The 24,711-nt window shown below is 63.6% G+C and overlaps 1 protein-coding gene across 1 annotated transcript; it reads left to right on the forward strand.

Annotated features, from left to right (window-relative positions):
- Positions 1–23,302, forward strand: CROCC (ciliary rootlet coiled-coil, rootletin). Its single transcript, XM_056507919.1, has 34 exons — positions 1–619; positions 2,983–3,122; positions 4,266–4,445; positions 4,523–4,606; positions 4,681–4,772; positions 5,034–5,199; positions 5,742–5,848; positions 5,923–6,129; positions 7,393–7,489; positions 7,564–7,659; positions 7,949–8,092; positions 8,437–8,615; positions 9,241–9,402; positions 9,635–9,779; positions 10,193–10,558; positions 10,987–11,180; positions 11,817–11,944; positions 12,750–12,880; positions 13,337–13,438; positions 13,973–14,107; positions 14,778–14,909; positions 14,980–15,218; positions 15,898–16,057; positions 16,135–16,302; positions 16,769–17,087; positions 17,494–17,612; positions 17,695–17,815; positions 18,666–18,796; positions 19,240–19,422; positions 19,949–20,092; positions 20,499–20,897; positions 21,155–21,256; positions 22,162–22,266; positions 22,764–23,302. Exons 2-34 carry the CDS (start codon positions 2,988–2,990, stop codon positions 22,812–22,814), a joined length of 5,223 nt encoding a protein of 1,740 aa, XP_056363894.1. The 5' UTR covers positions 1–619; positions 2,983–2,987; the 3' UTR covers positions 22,815–23,302.
- Positions 23,303–24,711: the final 1,409 nt, after the last annotated feature.

Consider the following 24,711-nt stretch of genomic DNA (forward strand, 5'->3'; position numbering starts at 1 on the left):
TGGTTTCTGTTGGGAAAGACACCAGGAGGGGAAGGTAAGAGAAGAAATGAGGGGAAAAGGAGGGGTTTGGGACACAAATGCTCGGGGGTGGAATTGGAGGCAGCTCCTGCCTGGCTGGAGGCATCCAAGACTCTGTAAATCCTCAATCCCATCTGCCTGCTCCCTGGCCTGGGTAATCTCCGGCTCTCCCGGGGAGAAAGGGCACTTTTCCTGTCGGGGGGGGCGAGGGGAGGGCGGCCGGGCGAGCTTCCCCTTCCTGGAGCGCGGCTTGGGACCGGATCCATGCCTTGTTTCAGGAGCGGGGATGCCTCCAGCCCCCGTTCCGGGGGTTTGGGGCTCGGCTTGGGGATTTATCCCCACTTTTCTCTACTAGGGTGGGGGCAGAAAGTCTTTAATTACCCGAGGGTTAATTAAAGCTCCAGCGGGGGGATGACCCGGGGTGCCGGGGCCATCCCCGCATCCCGGCGCTGTTAAAGCCGCTTCACCCCTTGGCAACCCCGGCTCGCTCCACCCCGGAGCTTTTCCTGCCGGAGCGAACTCCCTTAATGAGCTTAAGGAGCGCGGGGCTTACGGAGCGGGCCCCGAGGAGCCCCGAGCCCCGCGGGGAGCGGCTCCCCCGGTAAGGACTCACCCGCCCCCCGGGCACGGGCAGCAGCCTTTGCTTCTGTTTCCTTCCTTTCCCCCGTTCTCCTCCCGCCGGCAGCCTCGGGGTGGGTTTATCGGCAAAGCCTGGCAATGCCGAGGGATTTCTGGGGAGAGGATGGCGCCGAAGCGCTGTCGGGACCTCCAGGAAGAGGAGGGTCCCCGCTCCCGCCGTCACGGGGGAGGGGACGCGGATTTCGGGCTAATCCCGACCCCGCATCCGCTTCCCGCGGGCGGGCACCGAGCCCAGAGCGCCCCAAATCCCGGGAAAAGGGGCTCGGGGACCAGCAGGCCAAGGCGAGGGGGTGCCCGGGCTCGGGAGATGCTCCCGGGGCGGAGGTGGGGTCACCCGGCGGGGGGAGCGTGGGATGGGATCGGGAATGGGATCGGGAACGGGAACGGGAATGGGATCAGGATCGGGATCGGGAACGGGAACGGGAATGGGAACGGGATCGGGAACGGGAATGGGATCGGAAATGGGATCGGGATCGGGAATGGGATCAGGATCGGGAATGGGATCGGGATCGGGAACGGGATCAGGATCGGGATTGGGAACGGGATCGGGAACGGGAATGGGAATGGGATCGGGATCGGGAATGGGATCGGGAACGGGATCGGGAATGGGATCGGGAACGGGAACGTGAATGGGATCAGGATCGGGAACGGGAATGGGAACGGGAATGGGATCGGGAACGGGAACGGAATCGGGAATGGGATCAGGATCGGGAATGGGATCGGGAACGGGAATGGGAACGGGAACGGGAATGGGATCGGGAATGGGATCGGGAACGGAATCGGGAATGGGAACGGGGAACGGGAATGGGATCGGGATCGGGATCGGGACAGGATCGAGATCGGGATCGGGAATGGGAACGGGATCGGGAACGGGATCGGGATCGGGGATAGCACTTGGGCAGCGGCTTTGGGAGGGCAAAGGGAGTTTGTGGTGGGCAAATCGCGGATCGGGGCGGCTCCGTGATCCCAGCGGAGAATCGGGGGAGAGTCTGTGGCTGCGAATGGAAAAGTGCGGCAGCTTGGGATGGCAAATGCGAATTTACAGCGGGTTTGGGATCGCCAAGGCGAATTTTTAGTGATTTTGTAGTTGCAACTGTAAATATGCAAATGTAAATATCTTGTAACAGGAAATCTGCAGCAGTTTTGGGATTGCAAGTGCAAGTTTGTGCCAGTTTTGTGATTGCAACTATAAAACTGCAGTGGTTTTGGGATCACAAACATGACTTTACAGAGGTTTTGGCATTAGAAATGCAAATTTTGTGTCAGATTTGTGATTGCAGTTACAAATCTGCAGCAATTTTTGTCATTGTAACTGGAAGTCTGGAGTAGTTTTGGAGGCAAACATTAATTTACGGGGGTTTTGGGATCACAAACGAATTTACAGCAGTCTTGGAAAACACAAACATGAATTTACAGCTGGTTTGGGATCATGAATATGAATTTGCAGCAGTTTTGGGATTGTAACTGGAAATCTGCAGCAGGTTTGGGATCACAAACATGAATTTTTAGTGATTTTGTGGTTGCAACTGTAAATCTGCAGCATATTTTGGGATTGTAACTAGATCAAAGTGGGATCAAAATGGATTTTGGGATCAAAGTGCAATTTTGTGTCAGTTTTATGACTGCAGCTGTAAATCTGTGGGGGGTTTTGTGACCACAAATACAGTTTTGCAGCAGTTTGGGGATCATAGCTGCAGTTCTGCAGCAGTTTTGCTGTTGCAGCTATACACTTGCCATGATTCTATGATCTCAAACACACATTTACAGAGGTTTTATGCTGCAGCTGTAAATCTCCAGCACTTTGTGATCCCAAACACCAGATTTTGGCGATTTTGTGGTCGCAGCTGCAAATCCCTGTCAATTTTTGTCATTGTGAATGTGGATCTGAACATCCTTGCAGTCCCAACTGCAAACTTCCAGTGGGTTTTTGACTACAACTGTGCATTTCCAGCAGCTCTTCCCCCACAAAGGGAATTCCTTGGAATGTCTGAGTGTGGGAGGTGGCATTTCCAGCCAGGGCAGGGCTCAGGACGCTCCTCATGGGCTGGAGGAGACTCAAATTGAGGGGATGGTGGGATTTTGGTGGAATTGCCCCTGTTTGCAGGGTTATTAAAATCAAAGCAAGTATCAGGGAAAGATCCCAAGGCAGGTTGTTGCTCCTATCTCAGGATCCTTGATCCAAATGCTGCACCCGGGGAGGATTCGGCCCCTTCCCAAGGGGAGCAGAGCAGCTTGTGGTGGCAAAGGGCCTGGACTGGATCCCATCCCAGATCCCAGATCCCAGATCCCAGATCCCATCCTGCTTCTCTCCATCCCATTCCCCAGGAGCCATGGCCTCGCTGCTGTCCCTGCAGGAGGAGAACAGGATCCTGCAGCAGGAGCTGTCCCGCGTCGAGGACCTGCTGGCCCAGAGCCGGGCCGAGCGCGATGAGCTGGCCATCAAGTACAACGCCCTCAGTGAGAGGGTGAGCTCCCCAAATCCCCTTTTCAACCCCAAAATCCAGAGCTGGCCATCAAGTACAACGCCCTCAGTGAGAGGGTGAGCCCCCCAAATCCCCCTTTTTAACCCCAAAATCCAGAGCTGGCCATCAAGTACAACGCCCTCAGTGAGAGGGTGAGCCCCCCAAATCCCCTTTTTAACCCCAAAATCCAGAGCTGGCCATCAAGTACAACGCCCTCAGTGAGAGGGTGAGCCCCCCAAATCCCCCTTTTTAACCCCAAAATCCAGAGCTGGCCATCAAGTACAACGCCCTCAGTGAGAGGGTGAGCCCCCAAAATCCCCCTTTTTAACCCCAAAATCCAGAGCTGGCCATCAAGTACAACGCCCTCAGTGAGAGGGTGAGCCCCCCAAATCCCCCTTTTTAACCCCAAAATCCAGAGCTGGCCATCAAGTACAACGCCCTCAGTGAGAGGGTGAGCCCCCCAAATCTGCATTTTTAACCCCAAAATCCAGAGCTGGCCATCAAGTACAACGCCCTCAGAGAGGGGGTGAGCCCCCCAAATCTGCATTTGTAGCTCCAAACTCCAGGCATTGCCAGCTCCAGCCTCAGCTTTCCCCATGTGGGGCAGTGTCACTGTGGTGGGAATTGTCCAGACCAGTCCTGGCTTGCCAGGGCTTGTCCATCCCTGTTTTATTTGTCCTGCTGGATTTCAGGAAGAATCCCTCCTCTCTGTGGAAATCCTTCAGTTTTTCTGTTCTTTGCCCTGGCAACTGGGAATTCCAAAGGGCTTTGGCCCATCCAGTGCTGAGCATGGCTCCAAACTGAGGGGCTGGTTGGGTTCTGGAGGAATCCCTTGGTTTGAGCCTCATCATTTAAAAAAAAATCAAGTATCAGGAAAATATCCCCAGGCAAGTTTCCTCCCCTGTACACAAGAATCTTTTATCAATCAGCCACTCCATGCAAACTGGGAAGGGGCTTTGCTGAACCCACAGATTGGAGCTTGAGTTATCCTTAAAATCACTCCTGAAATTTCCCATCCATCCCTTCCCTGTGCACGGAGAAAGGAGAGAATGTGGGAGCTGGGGGCTCTGCCTTTGTCTGGCTGGGCAGTGACTCTGGGGGGGCTCAGGGCTGCGGGGGTGCCAGCCTGGATTCCCCTGCTCCCAGCTGGAGCAGAGCCTGCGGCTGGAGCCCGAGGAGGCGGCCGAGAGCCGGAGCCTGGCCCAGCACAACATCGAGCTGCGCCGGCTGCTGGAGGAGGAGCAGGCTGCCTACAAGAGGAAGCTCCAGGCCTACCAGGAGGGCCAGCAGCGCCAGGCACAGCTGGTGCAGAAGCTCCAAGCCAAGGTAAATCCTTCCCGGGGGGGCACTGGGATAATCTGGGGACCCCCATCCCCGTCAGTGTCAGCGCTGTCCCTCCCCAGGTGTTGCAGTACAAGAAGAAATGTGGGGAAGTGGAGCAGCAGCTGCTGGAGAAAGCGACGGAGCTGGAGCAGGAGAGGCTGACGGTGAGGGAGGCCGTGGGGGTCCCTGCCCCAGATCCCCAAATCGGGGTGGTGGCAGCAGGGGCATGTTCCCACAGATCCAGCTGGATGCCAGTGGCTCCCAGCCCGAGGAGGAGAGCAGCAACGAGCTGGAGAACGCCCTGATCCGGCTGGAGGAGGAGCAGCAGAGGTGGGCAGGACCCCTGGCTGGGTGTGAGGATTCCCTGGGAATTCTGACCATGGTGATCCCCAATCCCAGGAGCAGGAGAGGGGTGGGAGTGTGAGGATTCCCTGGGGATTCTGACCTCAATGATCCCCAATCCCAGGAGCAGCAGAGGGGTGGGAATGTGAGGATTCCCTGGGAATTCTGACCTCAATGATCCCCAGTCCCAGGAGCAGCAGAGGGGGCGGGATCCCGGGGGATTCTGACGCGGTGATCCCGCGGTCCCAGGAGCAGCAGCCTGGTGCAGGTGAACTCCATGCTGCGGGAGCAGCTGGAACAGGCCAACGTGGCCAACGCGGCGCTGAGCGAGGACATCCGGAAGCTGACAGCAGACTGGGCACGGGCCCGGGACGAGCTGGAGCAGCGGGAGGCGGAGTGGAGACGCGAGGAGGAGGTGGGGACACCCCGGGCAGGGACAGGGACCCACCGGGCAGCTGCAGCGGGGAGAGGGATGCGAGGCAGGGGGATGTGGGATCACGGAGAGGGATGTGGGGTGATGGAGGATGCTGCAAAGAGCAGAATTTGGGGAGCGTGGGGGTGTGGCATGTGATGGGAGGAGGATGCAAGGCAGAGGGCTACGGGATGTGGGGTCACTGAGGGGGGATGCAGGGCCGGGGGATGTTCCATGGGGGAGGGTTTGGGATGGGACAGGGCTATGAGACAGGTGGGTTCGGGGATATGTCAGGGACAGTTACACCGGACCCGTGAGAGGGATGCAGGGCCGGGGGATGTTCCATGGGGAAGGATTTGGGTGCTCGGGGAATGTGATGGGAAGGGGATGTGAGGCTGGGACGTGTCTCCCCCCACCCCTCTCCGTGCCCACAGGAACTGAGGTGGGGCTGTGGAGGACTGTGGTGGGGATGGGTGTGGCCAGGAGGGATATTTGGCAATCTGGGGACAGTGCTGGATCCCTGATCCCGATCTCTCCCACGCCAGTCCTTCAACACCTACTTCAGCAACGAGCACAGCCGGCTGCTGACGCTCTGGCGGCAGCTGGTGGCCTTCAGGCGCCACTTCGGGGACATGAAGGCCACCACCGAGAGGTCAGTGGTGCCGGGGGCGGGAGCTCCCTCCGTGGGGATCCCCGCGCCCCACGCTGCTCCTCCCGCCCGCGCAGGGACCTGGCGGAGCTCGGCCATGCGGCGTCCCGGACCGGCCGCGCCGCGCACGCCGCCTGCCTGCAGCTGGCAGCCAACCTGCGGCTGGCCGAGAGCCAGGCGGGCGCCGCCCGCGAGCGGCAGCAGCTGCGCCTGGAGCAGCTGCAGGAACAGCTGGCGGCGCGGGCGCGGGACGCGGAGCTGGAGAAAAACACCCTGGCAGCCAGGTGTGGGAGCTGGGGCACCGCGGTGGGCGAGGGGAGGAGTGGAGGGGCAGGGGAGGGCAGGATGGGGAGGGAATGAGCAGGAGGGATGGGATGCTGGAGCACCGGGAAGGATGCAGGAACAGCAGGGGATGCAGGAGCACCAGGAGGGATGCAGGAGCACCAAGAGGGGTTCAGGAGCATGAGGAGGGATGCAGGAGCACCGGGGATGCAGGAGCACCAGGAGGGATGCAGGAGCACCGGGGATGCAGGAGCACAAGGAAGGACGCAGGAGCACCAGGAAGGATGCAGAAAGAGCAGTGGATGCAGGAGCACCAGGAGGGATGCAGGAGCATGAGGAGGGATGCAGGAGCACCAGGAAGGACGCAGGAGCACCAGGAAGGATGCAGAAAGAGCAGTGGATGCAGGAGCACCAGGAGGGATGCAGGAGCACGAGGAGGGATGCAGGAGCACCAGGAAGGATGCAGGAGCACGAGGAGGGATGCAGGAGCACCGGGGATGCAGGAGCACCAGGAGGGATGCAGGAGCACCAGGAAGGATGCAGAAAGAGCAGTGGATGCAGGAACACCAGGAGGGATACAGGAACACCAGGAGGGATGCAGAACACCAGGAGGGGTTCAGGAGCACCAAGAGGGGCTCAGGAATAGCAGGGGATACAGGAGCACAAGGATGGGTTCAGGAGCACCAGGAGGGATGCAGAACACCAAGAGGGATGCAAGAGCAGGAGGAAATGCAGGAGCACGAGGAGATGCAGGAACACCAAGAGGGATGCTGGAGCAGCAGGGGATGCAGGAACAGCAGCGGGGTGGGGCCATTGGGGGTGTTTCATGGGGAAGTTTTGGGGCTGTGGCACAGGTGGGAAGGGACTCTAGGCAGGAGGAGGCAGGGCTGTGCCATGGATGGATGGTGGGTGGTGGATGGTGGATGATGGATGGTGGATGATGGATGGTGAGTGGTAGATGGTGGATGGTGGATGGTGGATGGTGGATGGTGGATGATGGATGGTGGATGGTGGATGATGGATGGTGGATGGTGGATGATGGATGGTGGATGGTGGATGGTGGATGGTGGATGGTGGGTGATGGATGGTGGATGGTGGATGGTGGGTGGTGGATGGTGGATGGTGGATGATGGATGGTGGATGGTGGATGGTGGGTGGTGGATGGTGGATGGTGGGTGGTGGATGGTGAGTGGTGGATGATGGATGGTGGATGGTGGATGGTGGGTGGTGGATGATGGATGGTGGATGGTGCCGTGTCTGGCCAGGCTGGCGGAGCTGACAGCGGCTCTGGAGCAGCGCCGCAGCGAGGACGAGGAGAAGGAGCGGGCGGTGGAGGCGCTGACCCTGCAGCTGCGGGAGCTGGTGGGTGCAGGGGGTGTGGGGCGTTTGGGGGGGTTTGTCTGTCCTTCCTGCCTGATGCTGTCCCGGGTTCGCAGGAGGCCGCGCGCGCCCGGGAGCCGACGCCGGAGCAGGTGCAGGCCCTGCGCTCCGAGCTGCAGCTGCTGCGCCGGACGCTGCACGAGCTCACCCAGGTGCTGGGACACCCCGGGGCCACCCACGGCCAGGAGGGGCCTCTCTGCCTCGGTGTCGCCTCCCTGCCTGCCTCAGTGCTCCCTTCCTTCCTCATGTCCTCTCCCTGCCTCAGTGCTCCCTTCCTCCCTCAGTTTCCCTTTTCCCTTACTCAGTTTCCCCCTTATTTGACTTGATTTCCCATTTCCCAGCTCAATTTCCCTTTGACTCCATTTCCCCTTCCTCACTTCGGCTCTCCCCTCACTGACTTTATTCCCTTCCTGACTTTGCCCTGGGTTTTCCCGGGACCAGGCAGTGCTGGCGGATGACCCCGAGCCCCTCCCACCCGCCGTGTCCCCCCCGTGTCCTGCCGTGTCCCCTCTCCGCAGCCTCTCTGCCAGCGCCGCCGCCGCCGCCGTGCACGCGGCCCTGAGCCGGCGCCAGCTGCAGCTGCAGGTGGGATGGGATGGGATGGGATGGGATGGGATGGGATGGGATGGGATGGGATGGGATGGGATGGGATGGGATGGGATGGGATGGGATGGGATGGGATGGGATGGGATGGGATGGGATGGGATGGGATGGGATGGGTGGGGTGGGATGGGATGGGATGGGATTGGGATGGGATGGGAATTGGGATGGGATGGGATGGGATGGGATGGGTATGGGATGGGATGGGATGGGAATGGATGGGACTGGGATGGGATGGGATGGGAGGGGATGGGATGGATGGGATGGGGATGGGGATGGGTGGCAAGGAAGGGGACGAGGATGGGGATGTGACGAAGGCTGACCCCCAGGAGGCCCAGAGGCAGGTGGAGGCGGGCCAGGAGGCGGCTGGGGGCCTGCGGCGGGAGCTGGGCATGCTGGAGCAGCGGCTGGAGCAGCTGGGAGCCGAGGCCGGGAGCTGCCGGCGGGCGCGGGAGGAGGCGCAGCAGGAGGGGCTCCGGCTGCGCGCCGAGGCCGAGGGGCTGCGCAGGTACCGCCCTGTCCGCCTGTCCCTGCCTGTCCGGCTGTCTGTCCGGCTGTCTGTCCCTGCCTGTCCCTGCCTGTCCGGCTGTCTGTCCGGCTGTCTGTCCGGCTGTCTGTCCCTGCCTGTCCGGCTGTCTGTCCGGCTGCCTGTCCGGCTGTCTGTCCCTGCCTGTCCCTGTGTCCCTCTGCTTCCCTGGGTCTGTCCTGCGCTTGTATCCATGTGTCCCCTCTGTCCCCATGTCCATGTGTCCCCTCTGTCCCCACGTCCCAGTGTCCCCGTGTCCCCACGTCCCCGTGTCCCCATGTCCCCACGTCCCCCTGTTCCCGTGTCCCCGTGTCCCCACGTCCCCACATCCCCGTGTCCCCATGTCTCTATGTCCCCACGTCCCCACGTCCCCGTGTCCCCATGTCTCTATGTCCCCACGTCCCCGTGTCCCCGTGTCCCCACGTCCCCGTGTTCCCGTGTCCCCGTGTCCCCATGTCCCCATGTCCCCGTGTCCCCGTGTCCCCATGTCCCCATGTCCCCACGTCCCCATGTCCCCGTGTCCCCACGTCCCCGTGTCCCCATGTCTCTATGTCCCCATGTCCCCATGTCTCTATGTCCCCACGTCCCCACGTCCCCGTGCCCGCAGGGAGCTGTGCCGCGCGGAGGCGGCGCTGGCGGAGGAGCAGCAGCGAGTGGGGGCCCTGCAGCAGGAGCGGGAGCAGCTGCGGCGCCGCAGCGAGGAGCTGCAGGAGGCACGGGAGGAGGCGGCCCACGACGCCCAGGCTGCCCGCCAGCAGCTGGAGCACAGGTGGGCAGGGGGCAGGGGGGCACGGGGGGTACAGGTGGGCACAGGTGGCACAGGTGGACATGGGGGAACGGGGTGTGTACAGGTGGGTGCAGTTAGGTAAAGGTGGGTATAGGTGGATTCAGGTGGGTATAGTTGGGTACAGGAGGGGTCAGGTGGGTTCAGGCGGGTACAGGAGGGTACAGGTGGGCTCAGATGGGCACAGGTGGCACAGGTGGGCGCTGTCCCCACGCAGCCAGCAGCAGGTGCAGGAGCTGGAGGCGCAGCGGGCGCGGGCGCAGCGGGAGCTGCTGGAGGAGCGGGAGGCGCTGAGCCGGGCGCTGCTGGAGGCGGAGCTGGCCCACGACGAGCAGGAGGCGCTGGCTGAGGCCCTGGGCAAGGTGGGCACCCGGACCCGCCCCGCACCGGGGCCGGGCACAGACACAGGGGCATCCCCATGGATGTATCCCCAGGAGTGCCCGCCCTGCCTTGGGGGCAGCCCCGTGCCCCCATGTCTCAGTTCCACAGGTGCCCCCACATATCCCCGGTGTCCCCAAGTGTCCCCAAGGTGCTCCCCGAACCCCAGTCCCCCCAGTCCCACCGTGCCCGGTGCCCAGTGCCCGCCGGTGTCCCCAGGTGCCCTCTGTGTCCCCCTGCCCCAGGTGCTCCCCAAGCTCCAAGTACCCCCCGTGTCCCCCATGCCCCAGTCGCCCCCGTGTCTGGCTGGTGCCCCCATGCCCCAGTCGCCCCCGTGCCCCCAAGCCCCAGTCCCCCCGGTGCCCGGTGCCCGGTGCCAGCGGGTGCCCGGTGACAGGCGCAGGGCAGCTGCGGGGAGCTGGCGGAGGCGCGGCGGGCGGCGGAGGCGGAGGAGTCGCGGCTGCGGGACGCGCTGGCCAAGACCAGCGAGCTGGCGGCCGGGCTGGCCCGGGACAAGGCGGAGCTGAGCCGGCGGCTGGAGCGGCAGGAGCAGGAGCGGGAGCGGGGCCGGCTGCGCACCCGCGAGCTGTGCCGGGAGCTGGCGCTGCTGCGGGCGCGGCTGGAGCGCGGCCCCCGGCCCGGGGACGAGCGGCGGAGCCTGGAGCAGGCGCGGGGGGACCCCCGGGACAACGGGCGGGGGCTGCGGGAGGAGCTGCGGGAGCTGCGCGGGCTCCATGAGCGGCTGCGCCACAGCCTCGGCCAGGTGGGCACCGCGGGGGCGACTGGGAGGGTGCTGGAAGTAACTGGGAAGGATGGGGAGACTATCAGGTGTACCTGAGACAGGTGGGGAGGGGGGCATGGCGCAACTGGCTGTCGCTGGTGGTCCCTGGGCTGTCACTGGCGGTCCCCGGGCAGTCCCTGGCGGTCCCTGGGCTGTCCCTGGCGGTCCCCGGGCTGTCCCTGGTGGTCCCTGGTCTGTCCCTGGTGTCGCCGGGCTGTCCCTGGTGGTCCCTGGGCTGTCACTGGTGGTCAGTGAGCTGTCCCTGGTGGTCCCTGGGCTGTCCCTGGTGGTCCCCGGGCAGTCCCTGGCGGTCCCTGGTCTGTCCCTGGTGTCCCCGGGCTGTCCCTGGCGGTCCCTGGGCTGTCGCTGGTGTCCCCGGGCTGTCCCTGGTGTCACCGCGGTGCCCGCAGGCGGTGCAGGAGCAGAGCGCGGCGGGCGAGGCGCTGGCGCGGGCGCGGGCGGAGCAGGAGCGGCTGCGGGCGGAGCAGGAGCGGCTGGGCCGGACACAGGCGGCGCTGGCCCAGGACGGGGCCGGACTGGCCGTGAGGCTCGCGGCCGCCCAGCGCCAGGACAGGCACCGCGAGCGCGAGGCCGCGGGGCTCAGGTGGGTGCCGGGCTCAGGTGGGTGCCAGGTTCAGGTGGGTGCCGGGCTCAGGTGGGTGCCGGGCTCGGGTGGGTGCCGGGCTCAGGTGGGTGCCGGGCTCGGGTGGGTGCCGGGCTCAGGTGGGTGCCAGGTTCAGGTGGGTGCCGGGCTCAGGTGGGTGCCGGGCTCAGGTGGGTGCCAGGTTCAGGTGGGTGCCGGGCTCAGGTGGGTGCTGGGCTCAGGTGGGTGCCGGGCTCAGGTGGGTGCCGGGCTCGGGTGGGTGCCGGGCTCAGGTGGGTGCCAGGTTCAGGTGGGTGCCGGGCTCAGGTGGGTGCCGGGCTCAGGTGGGTGCCAGGTTCAGGTGGGTGCCGGGCTCAGGTGGGTGCTGGGCTCAGGTGGGTGCCGGGCTCAGGTGGGTGCCGGGCTCGGGTGGGTGCCGGGCTCAGGTGGGTGCCAGGTTCAGGTGGGTGCCGGGCTCAGGTGGGTGCCGGGCTCAGGTGGGTGCCAGGTTCAGGTGGGTGCCGGGCTCAGGTGGGTGCTGGGCTCAGGTGGGTGCCGGGCTCAGGTGGGTGCCGGGGCGGGCCCAGCCCCGTGCCCAGCCCCGTGCCCAGCCCCGTGCCCAGCCCCGTGCCCAGCCCCGTGCCCGGCGCTCCCCAGGTCGGAGAAGGAGGGGCTGGAGAGCAGCGTGTTCCAGCTGCAGCAGGAGCTGGTCCAGCTCCAGGCCCGCAATCAGCAGCTGGAGGCCCAAGGCCGGACCCTGAGCCAGGCCAAGGAGGCGCTGGAGGGTGAGGGGGCCCAGCCACTCGTGTGTCCCATCGGCCCAGCCATGCCCAGCTCCATCCTCATCCCCATCTTCATCCTCACCCATCCCCATCCGTGTCTTCATCCCCATCTTCATCTCCATCCATCCCCATCTTCATCTTCAGCTCCATCCACCTTTCCCCATTGGCAGGGGATGTCCCTATGTCTGTGGGGTCCCCATGACTGAAGGATGTCCCTATGCCTGGGGGTGTCCCCATGTCCGGGGGTGTCCCCATGTCCGGGGTGTCCCCATTACTGAGGGGTGTCCCCATGTCCGGGGTGTCCCCATATCCGGGGTGTCCCCATGTCCGGACTGTCCCCCTGTCCGGACTGTCCCCATGTCCGGGGTGTCCCCATGTTCGGGGTGTCCCCGTGTCCGGGGTGTCCCCATTACTGAGGGGTGTCCCCATGTCCGGACTGTCCCCGTGTCTGGGGTGTCCCCGTGTCCGGACTGTCCCCGTGTCCGGGGTGTCCCCATTACTGAGGGGTGTCCCCATGTCCGGACTGTCCCCGTGTCCGGGGTGTCCCCGTGTCCGGACTGTCCCCATGTCCGGGGTGTCCCCATGTCCGGACTGTCCCCGTGTCCGGGGTGTCCCCATGTCCGGGGTGTCCCCATGTCCGGACTGTCCCCGTGTCCGGGGTGTCCCCATTACTGAGGGGTGTCCCCATGTCCGGACTGTCCCCGTGTCCGGGGTGTCCCCGTGTCCGGACTGTCCCCGTGTCCGGGGTGTCCCCATGTCCGGACTGCCCCCGTGTCCGGGGTGTCCCCACGTCCGTCCCGTCCCTCAGCGGAGCTGGGCGCGGCGCGGCGGGAGCGGCGCCAGGCGGAGGCGGCGGCGGAGGCGGGCGCGGTGGCCGCGGCCCTGCGGAGCGCCCGCGAGGCGCAGCGGGACCAGCTGGAGCTCCTGCAGCGCGACAAGGTGCGCGGGGAGCACGGCCGTGCCATTCTGGGGGGCTGTGGTGGAGATTGTTGGGGTGTCCCGGTGATTTTGGGGGGTTTTAAGGAAGATTGTTGGGGTACAGTGTTGGCTGTGTGGGAGCAATGTAGATTTTTGGGGTGAAATGTTTGGTTTGGGGGCTCAGTGGTGGGTTTTGGGGTGAAATGTAGATTTTTGGGGTGCAGAGGTGATTTTTGATGCACATGCTGATTGTTGAGGGCACCGTTGGTGATTTTTGGGGTGCAACCTTGATTCCTGACATTCCTGCTGGTTGTTGGGGCATGGTGCTCGGGGTGCTGTGCTGGTTGTTTGGGGTCGCTGGTGATTTTTGGGGTTCACTAGTGATTTTAGGGTTCACTGATGATTTTCGGGGTTCACTGGTGATTTTGAGGTTCGCTGGTGATTTTTGGGGCTCACTGGTGATTTGGGGATGGGCAGGAGGAGCTGGAGGCCGAGCGGGGCCGGCTGGTGCAGGAGCACGAGGAGCTGGTGGCCGAGCTGGCGGCAACGCGGCAGCAGCACCAGAGCGAGAAGCAGCAGGTGGTGGCCCCGATGTCCCTGTGCCACCCCTGTGCCACCCCTGTGTCCCCTCAGCCCTGTGCCACCCCCGTGTCCCCCTGTGCTGCCCCGTGTCCCCCAGCCCTGTGCCACCTCGTGTCTCTCTGTCCCTGTGCCACCCCCGTGTCCCCCAGCCCTGTGCCACCCTCGTGTTCCCCTGTGCCACCCCATGTCCCCCAGCCCTGTGCCACCCTGTGTCCCCCAGCCCTGTGCCACCCCCGTGTCCCCCTGTGCTGCCCCGTGTCCCCCAGCCCTGTGCCACCCCCATGTCTCCCTGTCCCTGTGCCACCCCTATGTCCCCCTGTGCCACCCCGTGTCCCCCAGCCCTGTGCCACCTCGTGTCTCTCTGTCCCTGTGCCACCCCCGTGTCCCCCAGCCCTGTGCCACCCCCGTGTCCCCCTGTGCTGCCCCGTGTCCCCCAGCCCTCTGCCACCCCCGTGTCCCCCTGTGCCACCCCCGTGTCCCCCAGCCCTGTGCCACCCCCATATCCCCCAGTGCCACCCCTGTGTCCCCCAGGCGCTGGCCCTGCAGCAGGAGGAGCGGGTGGCCCTGGCAGGGACACTGTCCGGGCTGCAGCGGAGCCTGGACGAGGCCACGGCCGAGCTGGAGCAGCGGCGGCGAGAGGTCAGCGGCCACCAGGAGAAGGAGCAGGTGGGTCTGGGGGGCTCCCAGAATCCCCCCAGGGTGGCACAGAGCCCCACAGAGCCCCTGTGCCCAGGTGTCTGCAACCCCCATTGCCAAAGTGTCCCCTGCTACTGCAGCCACCCATGCCTGGGTGTCCCCCCATCACCCCCAGTTCCAGCCCCCCTGCAACCCCTCCTGTCTGAATATCTCCTGTGGCCCCCCAGTAACAGCCCCCATGGTCCCCTGTGGGCCCCCCATTCTTGGGTATCCCCCATGGCCCTTCCATTGCAGCCCCCCCATTCCTGGGTACTCCCCATTGAACCCCCCCTGCTTGAGCCTCATCCTCACCATTCCAGGGCTCCCCACAGTACCCCCTTATCTTGCAGCCCCCCAACTTCACCCACATCTCCCCTGGCATTTGGGCTCAGATGAGCCCCTCACCCCATCCCTGCACTCGCCCCACTGCCCCCCTTTTCCGGGACCCCATCCCCACTGCCCCCCCTTTTCTGAGACCCCATCCCCACTGCCCCCCTTTTCTGGGACCCCATTATCACTGCCCCCCTTTTCCGGGACCCCATTATCACAGCCCCCCTCTCTCTGGGATCCATCCCCATTGCCCCCCGTCCGGGACCTCTCCCTGGCCGTGCCCCCCGGGGTCCCCCGCAGGGAGGGGGTCCCAGGGTGCGGTGTCCCGCAGGATTTGGCCGCGGAGCTGCGCTCGCTGCGGGCGCGGGCGGAGGAGGCGGCGCTGAGCCACGAGCGGGAGGCGCGGGCGCTCCGGGACCAAGCGGCAGCGGCGGCCAAGCAGCGGGACAGCGCCCTGCGGGAGGTGAGTCCCCCAAAAAACCCTTCCCGCCCCCCCGAAATCCCCCAACCCCCCTGAGTTCCCCTGCGGGCAGGCGGAGGAGGCGCGGGCGCAGCTGCGGGCGGGCGCGGAGGCGCGGGCGGCGGCGCGGCGGGAGCTGCTGGAGGCGCAGCGAGAGGCCCGCGACAGTCGCGACAGCCGCGACAGCGAGCGGCGGCGGGCGCAGGAGGCGCGGCGGGCCCTGGACGATGCGGCCCGGGAGAAGGAGACGCTGCAGCGCTCCAACGAGGAGCTGCGGGCGGCGCTGCGGCGCGCCGAGGGAGAGCGCATCAGGTGGGGAGTGCGGGATGCGCTCCCCCATCCCTGCCGGGGCTGCGGGGCGCGGCTGCAGCGCCTTGGAGGGGATGCTCAGGGTCGGGGGGATGCTCGGGGTAAGGGAATGTCCAGGGTGGGAGGTGCAGGGGTCAGAGTGATGGGTGGAACAAGGGGCTGCACGAGCTGGGAGATGCAGGAGTTGGGAGGTGCAGGAGTTGGGAGGTGCTCGGGATGAGGAAAAGCAGGATTTGGGAGATGCAGGAGTTGGGAGATGCAGGAGTTGGGAGATGCTCGAAATGAGGGAAGCACGAACTGGGAGGTGCAGGAGTTGGGAGATGCTCGGGATGAGGGAAGCAGAGGTTAGAAGATGCAGGAATTGGGAGATGCAGGATTTGGGAGATGCTCGGGGTGAGGAAAAGCAGGATTTGGGAGATGCAGGAGTTGGAGACGCTCGGGATAAGGGCAAGCAGGAGCTGGCAATTACAGGGGTGAGTGACCCTGCACCCTGGAGGGTGATGATGGGACACGGGTGCTCATCCCTGTTGGGATGGGGCGATGCTCCAGGTCAGGAGGACACTCAGGACAAGGTGATGGAAATGTGGGGCTGGGGGAACACCCGGGATGGGCAGAACTGGGGCACAGCTGGGGCCGGGAGCGTGCTGCCCCCCCGGGTGCTGCCAGCCCCCGCTCCCCGCAGCCTGAAGCGCTCCGGGGAGGACAAGGAGCAGCGGCTGGCGCTGCTGGAGGCGGCGCGGGCGGCGGCCGAGCGGGAGGTGTCGGAGCTGCGGGCGGCGCTGCGGGGGCTGGAGCGCGCCCGCCTCGAGAGCCGCCGGGAGCTGCAGGAGCTGCGCCGCCAGGTCAGGGACAGCGGGACAGCGGGACAGCGGGGCCGCACGGAGCCCGCCCGGCCATCGCGGGTGTCCCCCGTGCGCAGGTGAAGGAGCTGGACAGCGAGAACAGCCGGCGGGGCCGGGAGCTGGGCGAGCTGCAGGCGCGGGTGGCCCTGGAGGAGCAGCGGGAGCAGCGCAGCCGCCGCGAAGCCTCCGGCCTCAGGCAGAAGGTGGCGGAGAGCGAGGCCGGCACCGAGGCTGCCAGGAAGGAGGTGAGGGCGTCCCCAAGACCTTGCTGTGGGTGTCCCATATCCCGAAGTGTCCCTGTCCCCCCACAGCTGGCTTTCTTGTGTATCTGGAGGTGTCCCTGTCCCCTCAGCCTTGGTGCCTGTTGTCCCAAATCATCCCCATCACCGTGTCCCTGGGTGTTCCATGGCTCCATCCCCTGCATCCCTGGATTTCTCTGTGACCCCATGACTCCATCCCCTGTGTCCCTGGGGTCCTGATAGCCCCATTGCTCCATGCCCTGTGTCCCTGTGTGTTCCCATTGCTCCATCCCCTGCATCCCTGGGGTCCCGATCACCCCATTTCTCCATCCCCCTCATCCCTGGGGTCCCGGTCACGCCGCTGCTCCATCCTCCCGTTCCCCATCCCTCTCCTCCCCCGTTCCCCTCCCTCGTTGCCCATCCCTCCCACCCCATCCCCGCTCCCCTGAGCGCTCCCTGGCCCCTCCGGCAGCTGCAGCAGCTGCAGCAGCGCCTGGCGGCGGCGGAGCAGGAGTTCGGGCGGCGGGAGCAGGAGCTGTCCCGCAGCCTGGAGGAGGCGCGGGGCAATGAGAAGAAGCTGCTGGCGGACGCGCGGAACCTGCAGCTCAAGGTGGAGGCGGCGCGGGCCGAGGTGGCCGAGCTGGGGCTGCGGCTGAGCGCGGCCCAGGGCCGGGCCCAGGGGCTGGAGGCGGAGCTGGCCCGCGGCGAGGAGCAGCGCAGGGCCACCGAGTCCCGCCTGGGCGGCCTCCAGGCCACCCTGCGCCGCACCGTGGCCGTCGCCAGGGCCAAGGGTGAGCGGCCCCGGGGGCACCGGGTGGGACTGAGGAGAAGGGAGGTGTCACCCCATCGACGCAGCCCTGGGGGTGTCCAACACACTGATGTCCCGGGGGAGCACTCAAACCCCGTTATTCCACCCCTGCCTCCCTGGGGTCATTCACAGTCTGCTATTCCATCCCTGCATCCCTGGGGTCCCCCATTTTTCCATGCCCTGCATCCCTGAGGTGGTCCCCCATTTTTCCATCCCTGCATCCCCTGGGGTCCCCCATTTTTCCATCCCTGCATCCCGGGGTTCCCTATTTTTCCATCCCTTCATCCCGGGGTCCCCTTCCCTCCATCCCCTGCACCCCTGGTGTCCCCCGCTGCTCCATCCCCTCTCCCCGGCTGGTGTCCCCGTGCCACCGCGCTTGTCCCCCGCAGGGACCCCGGAGGGGCCGAGCAGCCCCGGTTCTGTCCCGGACCCCGACGCCGATCCCGAGGCGCTGCGGGCGGCGCTGCGGGAATTCCTGCGGGAGCTGCAGGACGCGCAGCGGGAGCGGGTGCGTCCCCCCCCCGTCCTCCCCGTCCCCGTCATCCCAAAAAAGCCCTTCCCGGCCCTTTCGCAGCCCGTGTTCCCGGCAGGAGGAGCTGCGGGCGCAGCTGGGCAGCCTGGGCCGGCGCCTGGCGGAGGCGGAGGCGGAGCGGGACAGCGCCGGGGCCCGGGCGCAGCAGCTCCAGAAGCTGCTGGACGAGAGCGAGCAAGGTGATGCGGGTTCGGGGAATCTGTGGGGTTTGGGTGGCTCGGCGGCTGCTGGAGCCTCCACTGCGGGCGGGAGCCCGGAGGGAAACCGAGGCACGGGGAGGGGCGCGGTGCTGCCCAGACCGGAGGATGCTCCCCGGGATTTCCTCCAAAATCCTGGTGGGAAGCCTCATAAATCCCAGTAAACCCCAGTAAAACTCTTCTGTACCTCCTTTAAACCCCAGTACAAGTGGTAAAAACTTCTATATATCCTAAACCAAATAAAATGGGTAAAACTCCTGTGCATCCCCTATAAATCCCAATAAAACCCCTGTGCATCCCCCATAAATCCCAGTAAAACCCCTCTGCATCCCCATAAATCCCAGTAAAACCCCTCTGCATACCCCACAAATCCCAGTAAACCGCTGTGCATCCCCCACAAATCCCAGTAAAACCCCTGTGCATCCCCATAAATCCCAGTAAAACTGGTAACACCCTCATGGATGCCCATAAACCTCACTAAACATAAACACCCCTGTGGATCCCGTGTAAATACCAGTTAAACTGGTAAACTCCACAAAACCCAGTAAAACTGGTGAATCCCCATGTGCAAACTCCATAAATCCCAATAAAATAAAATTAAAGACCCAAAACATTAAATAATAATAATAATAATAATAATAATAATAATAATAATAATAACAATAATAATAATAATAATAATAATAATAATAATAATAATAATAATAATAATAATAATAATAATCCCACAGCACGCCCTGAACCTCAATAACCCCATTGCACTCCCATGAACCCCAATAACCCCACTGCGCCCCAAAGCCCCACCAAGCCCCCCCGGTGCGGTGTCCCCCAGGGCGGAGGGAGCTGAGCGCTGCCCGCACCGCGCGGCTGCTGCGGGACGAGAACCTGCGGAGCTCCCAGCGGGAGTGCCGGGAGCTGCGGGACCGCCTGCGCTCCGCCGAGAGGGAGCGGCGGGCGGCGCAGGTGGGGCCGGGAACGGGGAAATGGGGGGAAAAAGTGAATGGGGGAATGCGGGAAAACGGGGAATGGGGGAAAAATGGGGAATGGGGAAACGGGGTAGTGGGGGAAAACGGGGGGAATAATAAGGGGGAATGGGGGGAAATGGGGAATGGGGAAACGGGGGAGTAGGGGAAAACGGGGAATGGGGTGAAAACGGGTGGGATTGGGGGAAAATGGGTGGGAATGGTGGGTGTGCCAGGTGGAAGTGGCAGTGTGCCGGGTGGGAATGGTGCTGTGCCAGGTGGGAATGGTGCTGTGCCGGGTGGGAATGGTGCTGTGCCAGGTGGGAATGGTGCTGTGCCGGGCGGGAATGGTGCTGTGCCATGATGTGTGCCGGGCGGGAATGCCGGGCAGTCCGGGTGGCTGCCTGCCTGCCTGCCTGCCACATCCCGGCTCCACGGCTGCAGGAAAAGCTGGGCGAGCTGGAGGAGGCGCGGCAGAGGCTGGAGGTGTGCGAGAGCCGCAGCTGCCGGCTGGAGCTGCAGCGGCGGGCGCTGGAGGCCGAGCTGGGCCGGGCCCGGCGGGCGGCGGCCGAGCGGGAGGCGGAGGCGCGGGAGGCGCGGCAGCGAGCGGAGCAGCTCCGCACGCAGGTACCGCCCGCTCCCGGGGCTCGGCTGGCTTTTCACTCACCCAGCGCCACGGCTTCCCCCCGAGCGCCCTCCCAGCGCCTCCTGGAGCGCTTCCCAGTCCCACAGTTCCCACTGGACCCACTCCCAGTTCCCCCCGAACACCCTGAGTTTTCCGCAGCTCCTCCTGAACGCTTTCCCAGTTCTCCCTGAGCCCCTCCAGTTGTCTCCAGTTCCCCAAAACCCCTCTCAGTCTCCCAGTTCTCTCCGAATCTCCTTCCCAGATCCTCTGAATTCCTCCGGAACACCCACTCAGTCCCCTCAAATCCCCTCCCAGTGCCTCTATTTTTCCCTGAACCTCCTCCCAGTTTCCCCTGGCCTTTTTCCCAGCCCCACAGGTCCCCCTGAACCCCTTCTCGGTTCCCCCTCCCACTTCCCCCAGTTTCCCTGAATGGGTTCCCAGTGCCCCCGTTCCCGCGGAGCCCCCTCCCAGCGCCCCAGTCCCCCCAGTTTCCCCAGTCCCCGCTCTCGGTAACGCTCTGGGTCGCAGCTGGCTCAGGCGGGCTCCGGCTCGGGGCCGTTCCCGGGGAGCGGCTCCAAGGGCGAAGCTCCGGGCGGGTCTCTGCTCCACGAGCGACTCCTGCAGCTCCAGAACGCGCTGGCCGCCGGCGAGACGGACCGGAGGCTGCTGCAGGTGGGATCCGAACCCCTCCCAGTGCCCCCAGTTCCTTCTAAGACCCTCCAGTCCCCTCAGCTCCTCGCGAGCCCTTCCCCAGTCCCCTCATTCTCAGTGAACCCCCTCCCAGTCCTCCAAGTTCTCCCTAAACCCCCCCAACTTCCCCCGAACCCTTTTCCACTCCCCCCGTTCCCTCTGAAACCCCTCCCACCTCCCCCAGTTTCCCGAACCTCTTTCCCAGTACCCCCAGTTGCCCCCAAAAAACCCCTTCCAGCTACCCCTGAACCCATTCCCAGCTCTCCCAGTTCCCCTGAATCATGTCCCAGTTCTTGCTGGACCCATTCCCGGTTCCCCTGAGCCCTCTGCCGGTCCCTGGTGTCCCGGGGTGTCACGGGGCTGTCTCGCTGTCCCCGCGGTGTCGCAGGAGGGGCTGGAGGAGGCGCGGCGGGCGCTGGCGGAGGCGCGGCGGGAGAAGGGAATGCTGCGGGAGCAGCTGCGGGAGCAGCGGGAGCTGGGGATGCTGCGGGAGCCGGGAACGCTGCGGGAGCCGGGAACGCTGCGGGAGCCGGGAACGCTGCGGGAGCCGGGAACAATCCGGGAGCCGGGAACAATCCGGGAGCCGGGAGCGCTGCGGGAGCCGGGAGCGCTGCGGGAGCCGGGGATGATCCGGGAGCCGGGAGTGCTACAGGAGCCGGGAACGCTGCGGGAGCCGGGAACAATCCGGGAGCCGGGAGTGCTACAGGAGCCGGGAATTCCGCCGGAACAGGGAATGCCGCCGGAACAGGGAATGCCGCCAGAGCCCTCCCAGGATGGGCAGAAGGAGGTGAGGGGGGCCGCACCCCAAATTCACTGAACTTTGACCCCATGCAGGACTCCTGGATCGCCCATAGAGCCCCACACCCTTATGAGCTAATTAATTATCTAATTGTCACCTCATATCTATATCATCATATCTAATTATCTGATGCTATATTAGATAACAGATATATATTTAAATATATATTTATATTACTCTATTTTTCAGTTTATCTGTATTTTTATTGCACGAAATTTATTAAATATTTCTCTGTGTCCGGGCAGGAGCAGGAGCAGGAGCCTCCCAGCCGGGCGGGGCCGGGTCTCCCTGGGGGCTCGGCCGAGCAGGAGCTGGAGGAGGCTCGGAAACGCATCCGGGTGCTGCGGGTGGGTCCCTGCGCCGGGATGGGGCTGTTCCATGAGATGGGGCTGGGGCTGATCCATGGGATGGGGCTGATCCATGAGATGGGGCTGGGGATGATCCATGGGATGGGGCTGATCCACGGGCTGGGGCTGATCCACGGGATGGGGCTGGGGATGATCCATGGGATGGGGCTGATCCATGAGATGGGGCTGGGGCTGATCCACGGGATGGGGCTGGTCCACGGGATGGGGCTGATCCATGGGATGGGGCTGGGGATGATCCATGGGATGGGGCTGATCCATGAGATGGGGCTGGGGATGATCCATGGGATGGGGCTGATCCACGGGATGGGGCTGATCCATGGGATGGGGCTGGGGATGATCCATGGGATGGGGCTGATCCACGGGATGGGGCTGATCCATGGGATGGGGCTGGGGATGATCCATGGGATGGGGCTGATCCATGAGATGGGGCTGATCCACGGGATGGGGCTGATCCACGGGATGGGGCTGATCCACGGGATGGGGCTGATCCATGGGCTGGGGCTGATCCACGGGCTGGGCTGATCCACGGGCTGGGCTGATCCACGGGATGGGGCTGATCCATGGGATGGGGCTGGGGATGATCCATGGGATGGGGCTGGTCCTTTGGGAGACTTTCCTGATCCTTTCCTGATCCTGATCCTGATCCCTTTCCTGATGGGAACAAGCCTGGTGCTGCTGCTGGGATGGGCTGGGCTCATCCCAATGGGAATGGTGCCAGTGTTGATACTGGGCTGGGCTGATCCCAATGGGAATGGTCCCAGTGCCGGTACTGGGCTGGGCTGGGCTGATCCCAGCGGGAAGGGGGTGCTGGTGCTGGTCCCGGGCTGCTGCCGGTGCCGGAGTCGGTGCAGGCAGTGCCAGCTCGGTGCCGGCCCCTCCCGCAGGCTCAGCTGTCGGCGCTGGAGCTCCGGGCGCGGCCCGAGGCACCGACGGAGCTGCAGCGGGAGCTGGGGCGGCTCCGGCTCGGCCGCGGCGGCCTGGAGGAGCAGGTGAGGGACACGGGGACAGCCCGGGGACACGGGGACAGCCTGGGCACAGGGGGACACAGCCCGGGGGCACGGGGACACAGCCCGGGGACATGGGGACACAGCCCGGGGACACGGGGACAGCCCAGGGGCACGGGGACAGCCCGGGGACATGGGGGCACAGCCCGGGGACATGGGGACACAGCCCTGGGACATGGGGACATCCTGGGGACATGGGGACAGCCTGGGGACATGGGGACAGCCCGGGGACATGGGGGCACAGCCCGGGGACATGGGGACACAGCCCGGGGACACGGGGACACAGCCCGGGGGACACGGGGACAGCCCGGGGACATGGGGACAGCCCAGGGACATGGGGACATCGTGGGGACATGGGGACAGCCCGGGGACACGGGGACACGGGGACACAGCCCGGGGACATGGAGACAGCCCAGGGGGACACGGGGGGACACGGGGACAGCCAGGCCCCACAACATCCCCCCGCTCCCCTCCCCGTGCAGATCGCGCTGCTCAAGGAGCAGGAGCTGCAGCGACATCCCACCGGAACTTAGGGAATTCCGGGAATTCCGGGACATCCACAGGGACTGGCACAGCTCCACCCCAAAATCCACAGCAGAGCCCAGCACAGCTCAGGGATGGGAGGATCCATCCCCATCCCCATCTCAATTCCCATTCCCATTCCCACCCCAAAATCCACAGCAGAGCCCAGCACAGCTCAGGGATGGGAGGATCCATCCCCATCTCTCTGCTCCAAACCCACAGCGATTTTTGCCTCCTCATTCCCTTTTCTCCAGGAAAAAGCTGCACTTTTCCCACCAGCTGACAAAATTGCTCCATTTTTGGTACAATTTGGGACCTCATGGGTGGTTTTACCCATTTTCCTGTTTCAGTTTTTAACAAAAAAATGGGGAATATTCCTTTCCCCATTCCTTTTTTTAGCCCCAGAAAACCCAATTGATTTATCCCCCTCCAGCCTTCCAAGCCGTGCCCTCACCCCATCCTAATCTTTCCCCTTTTTCTAACAAAAAAAATCCCTGGATTTATGTTTTTGAAGGAATTTTTTAGGAACTAGTGGGGGTTTTGTATGAAATTTTTGGGAATTGGTGCTCTGGGTTGGGAAAGCCACGGGATGGGAGGTGCTGGCTCCAGCCCCCCTCAGTCCCAGTGGGAATAAACGTGGAAAATCCAAACTGGGAGTTCTGAGGGGATTTCTGGGGGGGAAATTGGCATTTTGGGAAGGCCCAAATTTGGGCTGGGTTGAATTAGGTCCCTAAATAATAATGAATGACAAGAATAATTAATAAGAAATAGAAACAAACCATAATCAAAAGCCAATAATAATGATTAATAATAGTGAAGAGTAAAAGAGCTGTTCCTTTATCTGAGCTGTCCTTGTATCCTAGAGCTGTCCCTATATCCCAGAGCTGTCCCTATATCCTAGAGCTGTCCCTATATCCTAGAGCTGTTCCTATATCCTAGAGCTGTCCCTATATCCTAGAGCTGTTCCTATATCCTAGAGCTGTCCCTGTATCCTAGAGCTGTTCCTATATCCCAGAGCTGTCCCTGTATCCTAGAGCTGTTCCTATATCCTAGAGCTGTCCCTGTATCCCAGAGCTGTCCTATGCAATTTTCTACAGAACAGATTTTTCTGCAGAAAATCCCCAACCCCTACACCCCACCCTGCTTCCTCCACATGCAGCACACCCCAACCCTTTCTATAGGGGACCCTAAACACTGTGAGACCCCCCACAGCCGTTCTGCAGAGGATTAACGCTGTGAGACCCCAGCCCCTCCCCTTTCTGTAGGGGAATCGGGCAGCACCCCAAAGCTGGCCCCAAACCCACCCCAAACCCCTTTGTTGTCCATAAGTGACACAGACCTAACCCCAAGCATTTTCACACTGCACTCCTTCCTACAGGGACCGCTCCAAACTGAGCCCCCACACCCCCCAAAATCGAGCATTTCACACCCCAACCCCCTCTAACCCCCCCCAACCATCACAGCCCCTGTGCCCAGAGCTGGGAATTGTCCAAATCGCCAAAAACTCCCCTGAAATCGGGAATAATCCCAGAGGAAGGAGCCGGGAGCCCCAAAATTGGGAATAATCCCAAAGGAAGGACCCGGGAGCCCCAAAATTTGGAATAATCCCAGAGGGAGGATCCGGGAGCCCCAAAATTGGGAATAATCCCAGAGGAAGGAGCCGGGAGCCCCAAAATTGGGAATAATCCCAGAGGGAGGATCCGGGAGCCCCAAAATTGGGAATAATCCCAGAGGAAGGAGCCGGGAGCCCCAAAATTGGGAATAATCCCAGAGGGAGGAGCCGGGAGCCGCAGAGCCTCTCTCGCACAGGGACCGGAGCTCCCCCTCCACCACAGAACAGAGAAAGGCACAAAAAATAATAAACCCCCCCTGTTTTAATCATTATGTGCACAAAAAAAAAAAAAAAAA

This window comes from Oenanthe melanoleuca, chromosome 21 (genome assembly GCF_029582105.1).
Source record: "Oenanthe melanoleuca isolate GR-GAL-2019-014 chromosome 21, OMel1.0, whole genome shotgun sequence".
NCBI classification, from domain to species: Eukaryota; Metazoa; Chordata; class Aves; order Passeriformes; family Muscicapidae; genus Oenanthe; species Oenanthe melanoleuca.